This window comes from Pseudoliparis swirei, chromosome 18, assembly GCF_029220125.1.
Source record: "Pseudoliparis swirei isolate HS2019 ecotype Mariana Trench chromosome 18, NWPU_hadal_v1, whole genome shotgun sequence".
In the NCBI taxonomy this organism is placed as follows: domain Eukaryota; kingdom Metazoa; phylum Chordata; class Actinopteri; order Perciformes; family Liparidae; genus Pseudoliparis; species Pseudoliparis swirei.
Genome location: NC_079405.1, coordinates 15,388,454 through 15,397,445, shown reverse-complemented (window position 1 = coordinate 15,397,445; position 8,992 = coordinate 15,388,454). Strand labels below are relative to the sequence as shown.

General features: G+C 39.7%; 1 protein-coding gene across 1 annotated transcript; it reads right to left on the bottom strand.

The window, feature by feature from the left end:
- Positions 1-49: 49 nt before the first annotated feature.
- On the bottom strand, positions 50-8,961 carry LOC130209016 (uncharacterized). The gene is made up of 5 exons (XM_056438515.1): positions 8,726-8,961; positions 6,475-6,563; positions 4,077-4,167; positions 1,117-3,100; positions 50-1,014 (listed from the first exon to the last, which is right to left on the bottom strand). Exons 1-5 carry the CDS (start codon positions 8,802-8,804, stop codon positions 918-920), a joined length of 2,340 nt encoding a protein of 779 aa, XP_056294490.1. The 5' UTR covers positions 8,805-8,961; the 3' UTR covers positions 50-917.
- Between the last annotated feature and the right edge of the window lie 31 nt (positions 8,962-8,992).

Below are 8,992 nucleotides of genomic sequence, written 5' to 3'. Positions count from 1 at the left end.
AAAACAGATCTGTAACATGTGGATCTTTAAATAACTTAAATAGCCCAAGACAGAAAGAAAAGTTTATTCAAGATATTGCAGATTAAGATCTTTATGCTGGTGCCAGTGCAACTGTCATTCCAGTTTTTTTTCCTATGTCCAAACCATTAGCACCATGTCATCTGCACTTTTGTCTTTTTGTTACGAAGATGTCTTGATGCCAACACAAATTATCAAATTATTAAATACTGTAATATTTTAAAAACTCACGGACCTTTACATGCAATTACTGCAATTACTTTCAGATTAGTTGTTGGACAACATTTGGTGTAGACTTTACAACCAACATTTAAAATATTTAGATTGTACAAACTTAAGGTACAAACACTACATCGTTCAATATATAGGTACTTTTGTCATTTTATCTAAACTGATATGTACAGGATGAATGTAGATACATTGAAACGTTTACTGCAGTAGAATACCTATTTTACAGATGGCAAAGCATTTCCAAGATTAATAAATATGAGAAACAATCCTACTGAAAGATACACACTTGTCTTTTAAAATCAAGTTTACCGATATATCTGTGAAAGCCTGTCATGAATTTTTTTTAAAGGAATGTAGATTCACCAGCTATGAATAACTTTAAATATAATTTTTCTCATGAATATATCCCATGTGGCATGAAAACTGATAAAAACGCATATTGTTCAACATTAACCTATATACTGAATAAAAGGCAGCAGTAAAAAAAATGGTTCACCAGACGCTTAATAAATACAAATCAGAAAACCCGATTTGACGGTGATAGTTTCCCAAAGATTGAGAAATACATTCAAAAAAATCAGCAGACATTCTTAACATACTTGCTATGATAATTTGTTCAAAGTGCTTTTCCACGCCATGCATTGTGACACAGAAGAACAGCCGTCTCATTACGGCTCCCCTTTACTGACGAGAGAAATGGGCTGCTTGGTTCCTGGCCGAACTGTAAAGGTCATACCATACTTATGTTTTGACTCCGTCCCGATGCTGAAAAGTAAACAAATTCATGATTATCTATTGATTCTGGAGACAGACACTGGGCTATTTGTCTCAGAAAAGTGAAGGTTTTTCATTTTTGAGCACTCTTACCTGGTGGGAACTTTCACTGAAGAGGTTTCCTGATATTTGTTGACCATTTTACTCTCCAGCTCCTGCATGTTCAGTGTTGCTGCTTTGCTGACCTCGGGGTAATTCTTGCTCTGTGGTGCGGCTCTGCGGACAACAGGGACATTATTGTCCTCATCGGGCAGGGGGGTGCCCCAGTCATCAGACGTGGACTCTGCCTCATTCGCTGGGGCCATTTTGTGGTCCATTTCTAACATCTTCTTTTGAAGAATACTCAGGAGTGTGGCCTGGCTGGGTGAAATAGTGGCTGGGAGCTGAGCAGGGGCCAACTTGGTTTTCATCATGGGTTTAAGCTTCGGTTTAAAGTCGAAGTCAAGAGGTGGGAGTTTTGGAGCTGCTGGGGGTTTGAGCTTTGGGGGAGGAGGTGGAATATGAGATGGAGGGAGAGGGATCCAATCGTCTGTTGGTGCCTTTTTCATGGGTGGGTCAGGTGTGGGGACGAAAGGAGGAGACTCCATAACATCGTCAGAATCATCAAAACCGTCAAAATCATCAAACTCTGGCGGCGGAGCGAGGAATGACATACATAAGTCCTCAGGCTGTGTGTGTTGAACCTTTGAGTGACTCTGCATGTGGGTCATAGTTGGGGGTTCAGCCTTCCTACTGAGAGATGAACTGGCGGATGGCATCAAATCCTTGACCAGAGCAGGACTGCTGGATCTGACTGGATCCTGAATTGTTTGCGTATCGACCACAGGATTGACAAACATTCGACTCTCCTGCATTCTTTCTAGAGATGTTAGAGAAGAGGGTGAGCTGGACATGGGAGTTACAATAAATGAATTGGGACGAGTGTCACTCGGGTTAATGCTTGCACTCGGCCGCTCAATCATCTTGTCGCTGTTTTCCCTTGACAGAGGCTGACTTGATTTATATATTATGTCTCTTTCTTTAGCCGCCAATAACAGAGCCAGCGGGGATGATGCACGTCCATCTCGTGCCCCGTTGGTTTCACCACTCCTCAGGTTGCGTAGTTTATTATCTAATATCGGACTGAATCTCCGATTTTGACTTGGAGATGCTACATATCTCTCCCTGATGGGCTCTGATTTCACCCGAGTACCATTTAGTTTTAGCAGCTGTGATGACGTCTGTTGTGGAGTCTGGAGCGGTTGGTCTTCTTTGGGCTGTACTGAAACTGTTGCTTTTTTAGCCTCCATTTTTGGCTCAGGAGGCGGTGATTGAGGGGGTTGTGTAATTTGTAAGTTCTCCTTCAGGTCCTCTCCAACTTTGTGAGCTGGCTTATATGGTGTAGCCACTTTAGGGGCTTTCCCATCCACCTGGAGGAGAACTGGAAGAGAGTCAACGGGCACAGTATCTTCCAGGAGTAACACCTGTGTGCGTCTTTTCTCATGCTCTTCATACCCACTGAGAATTGAGGTCTGAGGAACATAGTAAAGCTTTGCTGCGTTTTGGGGATTGAAACTGGACAGTGTGGCTGTCTGCACGGGAGGAGGTGGGGCAGGAGTCGCTGGTGGGGAGTCAAAGTTGGAAATAGAGGACAGTCTAATGGGTTTTGGAGGTGGGTTCTTCTGTTGCCTTTCAGATGGAGGCAAGGGTGGGGAAAATGTTGGTCGGTCAGGAACTTTGGCTGGCGATGGAGTGGAAATGGAGACGGATGATAAAGAGCCACTGGAGCTAGTAGATGGAGGCTTTGATGGAGGCTTTGGCGGAGGCTTTGGTGGAGCCATTGGTGGTGGTTTTATGAAGGTTAAGTCTTCCCCCTCAATGAAAGGTCCCAGAGAGATCGGTTTTGGATTAGGCATGGATAGAGAGGGAAGGGTTGCCACATTTAGACTGTTCATGTCACCCATGAAGTCTGGTGGAGGGATAAAAGTCCCTGGAGGGGGTGGAGGAGCCATAGCGGGAGGAGGAGGAGCAAACATGCCTTCCTCTCCGAGGTCAGGCAGAGATATAACAGATCCATTGGACAAGTGATCTCCACCAACTAAGGGAAGAAAGAAAAGAGAGAATAACTGAGAACAGTTTGGCACTGTTGTATACTGTGAAACAGGAGCAATTAAAAAATGTATCATATTTCATTTAAGTAGACACCAAACTGTGTGAAACGTTCAAACAATCCATGCCTTGTCTAGATGCGTTTTATGTTGTTCATGAAACCTGGTGGCCAACAGAAAAATGTGGAGCCTTGCTCACCTCTTTAGTCTGAATCATATCAAAGTAGAAATAACTATATAGATCATAAAGAATCAACAAAGTTTACTGCTGAAATCGGGTCTGAACGTTACGGACAAAATCTTCTTTTTCAATCAAGATCACTTCATATCTGGATAACAATATATATATCACAATATAGCATGTTTTCTGGAAAATAAATACAAATAAATGAAATAACATGGCTTTGTATTCTGTTGTGTTAATTAGACACCTGACAAATTAAATAATGAGTATTTCCTCATTTAATTAAACCAGATTTTCTTAGTATGATGTGCTTGTTATTATTAATTAATTAATTATTAAGTATTACAATATTTATATATATTATTTCATCACAATATGATTACAACGAAAGACAATAAACTATCAAATTGAATTATCACCCAGCTCAAGTTGAAAGGAATTAGTTTGAAGTCAGTAAAATGACTTGCATTCAGAATTACTCACAGCTAAAATAAAAAGAATGATATCCACTTTGTTAATGCTGACACTCCCATTCTGTAAATAGTCTTGGCATCTGGTATGGTGGTTTGGACACATTCAGGAGGGTTATTGAGCAACAACCTGAACAAACATTTGTCTGCCCAGCATTTTCTACCCTTTACGGAGACATTTTGATTGCTGTGATCCATCAAGTGAGTCAGAGTTAAAACACTGCAAACGATCTGGGACTTTGAGAGTGTAAATAATGAAATTCTAGTGTTTCTTAAACTCAAAGTACATATGTGCGATAGGTAGGCGCTCACCTGAACTGTTGGTCTTTTGACCGTTGATAGAGGGGAGGAGGGGGACTTTGGGTGTTGGGACGGCAAAGCCTTGAAAACTCTCTGATGAGAACTGTGAAAACAAAAAAAACATAAAAATGTTCATATTTCAACGTCTGAGTCACACGAAAAAAGCATGGTTCAAGAACAGCAGAATACATAACATAAAGTCTACAACCTGTTAAGAGGAACTGGCAAGTATTCACCCCTGGAGTGAACAAACCAGTTTTCAACTGCTGCAGAGCTCACTGTACCTTCAACCGTTGTTCAATACTTTCTACATTATTGGCATCAACCAAACATAGTCCATCTTACTTCAGTGGCTCTCAGGGCTAGGTATTATGAATAACCTAATATATGTATAGCTGTAATTGCAAATAAGTTAAATCAATAAAATAAAAAAATATATATATAATGATTCATTGTGAATATAATAAAATGTGCTCTGACAGAAACTACTATTCAGTTGCAACATGTATATAGTTGTAATGTCTTTTTCCAATGTAAATGTAGGCTATTCTTAGGTTTGACCGGAGGCAGAGAATTAAAAAGGATCATTTGTATACTCCGGATACTTCAGCCATGAGGCGCACTCTGATTCAGAGGGTAGGATCCACCTCTCACATTGTCCTGGTGTTAACATTGGCCTGGCTAAGAAAATTGCAGGCTGTCACTTAAAAATCTGTGTGTATGTGCGTGTGTGAGTATGATTTGTTCTCGTCATGGCCACCAAAAATAAACACAGCCTGTGTTGACACAATACAAGTGCATGAGAGTTAACGGGTTATATACCCTTCGTAAGGGAAACAAAATTAGAATTCCAGCAGCACAACACTTACTTGTTTTACTGCTGTATCTCTTGACATTAATGTGATGCAGGCTCTTTGAGTAAACAAGCAACAAGCAACACGCTTGGACCCGTTTCACTTTAAAAAGATGTATTATTAATAAGGCTGGTAATAACTTAGGATTTAAAAATGGCTGGTATACTGCTTTTTAGCCATTTAAATGCTTGTCTTCCAGATTGAAATAGTTTGGAGATCTGCCTGCAGTCCTGCTTCAAATAACACTTCTCTCTTACACGTAGCTTCTTGGAAAAGTATGTACACTACACTACAGGTTGAGGGTGTGTCAGTAAATATGGCGTATGATCCAGTTTGATGTTCTCTGTTTGTTCCCTGCACTATGACTCACTTTCATCTGTCCAGCCCATGTGCCTCTAGGTGTGCCAGGTCCAACACATGCCACAGATGCATTCACTGGACACTCCCAAACGCTGAGGGGCGTGAATCAGAGCAGTGAGAAGCTCTTTATTTATATCTGCGCCATGAAAACATAATGGGAGGCCAGACAGCCATGGATTCTTTTACCAAGTAAAAGTAACAATACTTCATCACACGTAGAAGTCTTTAATTCAAGATTCTACTCATGTAAAAATACAAAACTTTATCAGTGAAATGTTCTTTGATTATCAAAAGCTAAACTGCTTATTATGCTTCAGAATAGTCTCTAGGAGTGTAGAGTTTGTATATGAGCGACGACATTTCTTAATGTAAAATCTAAAAAGTGATTAGTAGTTGTATCTGTCGGATAAATGTAGTGCTGTAAAAGGTGAGCTACTTTTCTCTGAAACGTGATGAAGTAAAAGTATAAAGAAGATTCAAATGATAATTACAAAAAGTTAATGAACTTAATTACTTTCCACCTCTGATGTTACATCATCAATATACCCAAATCAAATATGGCCGTTTCTATTAAATGTATGAATCATTGACTGCATTGTAATTTGCATTTTTTGCTATAATTTCTTAACTTTAAGTTTCCAGTTTTAGAATTCCTCTGAATCAATAAATACATATGACACTACTGTTTATGCCTTGCTCTTGGTTTTTGAAAAATACATCTGCAGATTTAGCTTGTTTTTTCCAGGACAAATGTAAAGCATATGTAATACACCTGGATGGTGATACCATCTTTATTGTGGATGACAGTTTGTGATGATATCACATTATGAGTTATGCCATTCACAGCCTAAGGAATGTGATTTAAAGAACAATGTCAGTGTTCTCACTCCCGCATGAGGATATATAATAGTTATTAAAAGTGACTCTCACCAAACAAACACAAATGTACAGAAATTCAACTGCCGTCAATGCTCAACCATAAAAACCACAAATTATTGATTAACAAAGTGACCCTGCTTGTTTAAGCTGACCCATATGCTAACACAGTCACTGAACTGTCCTTTATCAGTTCACTCTGCAGATACAGAGTGCAAGATGAAGTAATTCTTCAATTGCATACAAACGACAGTTCAGAGTGACGCATATTGAATGTTATTCCAACATCTGAAAATGAGAAGCTTTATTGAGATACTCACAGCGTGATGCTTGACGGTGGGTCTGGCCCGCACACTGGCGGTTCCTGACTCAGAGATTGCCGATGGCTTCAGCACCAGCTCTACATTTTCTGAGAAAAATAAAAAAGCTAAGGATTTGTACTGTGTACACCTCATGCTTTTAGCCATTACATTTCTGCTGAATTGGCTGAGACTGATTTGGCCAGCGAGGACAAACCATGTGGTTGGTGTGATGTCTTGGTTTAAAAGAACAATACATTCACATCATTACTGACAGTGTGCAGTGTAAATGATTAGTTTCACATTTCTAAAATTACAAAAGCCTTCAGTACATTTCAACATCTAAAACTGCATCGTGTATATCTGTCTATTGTTCTCTTGTGAACATGAGTACATTCTGGTCCTTTAGCAGGTGATGACATACCAACGCGGCCTCTCGGTTGAACTTAATGATCTACTATGAGATAACATCAGCTGTGGAAGGCAGTTGTCGTTGACAACTAAATAGTTACATGAAGCTGAACAGATGATTGCAATCTGTGTTCATACTCCAGCACTGTGTTGAAGTGAAAGTTGCATTATGATGGTAACTAAATTGATAACTTGCAGCATAAGACACAATAATGTTAATCATATTTTCAAATTGAGATATCATCTGTTGTTTGCAACAGTTTGCCAATTGATCTCAGGATTTAAACATTTATTGTGATAAAGTTAGCTGAAATTAGTTGAAGTTGTTTTTAATTTGACCCTCCAAAAGAACTTGCATCAAATGTCAGCTTGGCATTAATGTTTTCAATACATTCCAGATGTGTTGTTAGTGCAATCAGCAGAGCAGAACGAAGCACTTTGAAGTCAAAGTTGCAAAGAGGTATTTCTACAAGTTTATCAGTTTATTGTGGAAATGGTGAGAAAGTTGTCTTTTGCTATTTGTGTTCAGTTCGAAGCAAAAGAATGTCAGCATAACCCTCAGCTGTCTCTCCAGTGGCAGTCATCGTACTTGTCCGATTAGTGACAGATGAAAGAAACTTGGCATTGAGAGTAGTTTGCATGCTCTGTCAGCCATCGATGGCCACACCTTTCATTGAAGAGAAACCAAATGGCTTCACATTATAAACAAGGAAGGAACCCAAAGTGTTTTTCCTTTACACATTAAGTATGTCACGTTAAACACTGTGGCATCGACTCAGTACGATCAATTACGAAAGAATGGTCTGGGTGTCGAACCAGTCCAACTTATTAGTTTCTTCATTTTGCACCTGCCTCATTTAAATAGACAAACACTCTCTCTCAAGTTGCAGCTTTGCATGTAGCGATCCCTCTTCCTGCTCTTGTCAATCAAATGGAACTAATGCCACAGACACCTGGTTAGTTTTTCTGTAAACTGATCTCAACATGTGAGAGTGGATATTGTCTGGTGTTGCCCTAATATGATGGTGTAAGATGTCTTGTTCTGGTCTTGAATGCTAAGCAATACAATCTTATAAATACATGCTCATCATTTCACACTTTGCTTTTATAGTTTGGCAATAAACAATGAACTCCTATATTGTTCAAGAGCTTTCAACCGCATCTCATGGTCTTCCTCAGCAAATGGAGATGACTCATTTGTATGTGTACGTATATGCTCTTATATATTCTTAAAATCCTAAAAAAACTTTCCAATCTCTCAAGGTATTTAAACCAAAATGATCTGCCACTTACACGACAGGTGAGACCACAATCACCATTATAAATCATTTTGTTAAGTTCCCTGAAATTATACTTACATATACTACTATCAGATAATGTCTAAACAGTTGAACAAACACACTGAATGCAGCTGAATACACACAATTCAAATACATTTGATCTTGAAAATATTCCGTTCCTCCAATGTTCCTTGGTTGGAGTTTCTGGACATACACACACACGATCCCTTGTTTCCTCAAAGCATTGTTGAGGCCACACCAAATCTCAGTAAGTGAACAGAATTGGCAGCGGACAGGTCAGTGTGAAGCCAGACAGGCACAGTCCACCGAGAAGAAGGGACTTTGACATTTGAGAACAGGTTTTTCATGGATGAATCACATTAATGGCAGCTACATGAACACCAGGACGCGTCATTAAACAAACTGAAATACTGTTGAGATTTCCTTTCGGATCAACAGGCAGCCAGTTAAGTGTACGTGTCCATGTGCGTACAAAGGTCGTGTTATTCTTTAGCGAAGTGTTAAAGTGAATGCGTATTCTCTACCACAACCATTGGCCCCTGCCAGTGTTGGCGACTCACCCATGTCCTTGATTTTGATATTGGTGTCGAAAAGAGACTGATTCTTCCGACCCAGAAAATTCAACGTCCCCCTCTTCATGATTGTTGATTAGTTGGCGTGTGTATACAACTGGACGGCAGGATTACTGACGCATTTTGAATCAACAGGTAAATCCGAGGCAAAACGCAGGCGATAGTTCCGCGACAGGTGCACCGCCGCGCGTCAGGTAAGTCTGACTCCAACGATATGGCGCAAACTATTTGGGCCATACAGAAAAAATGGAGTTA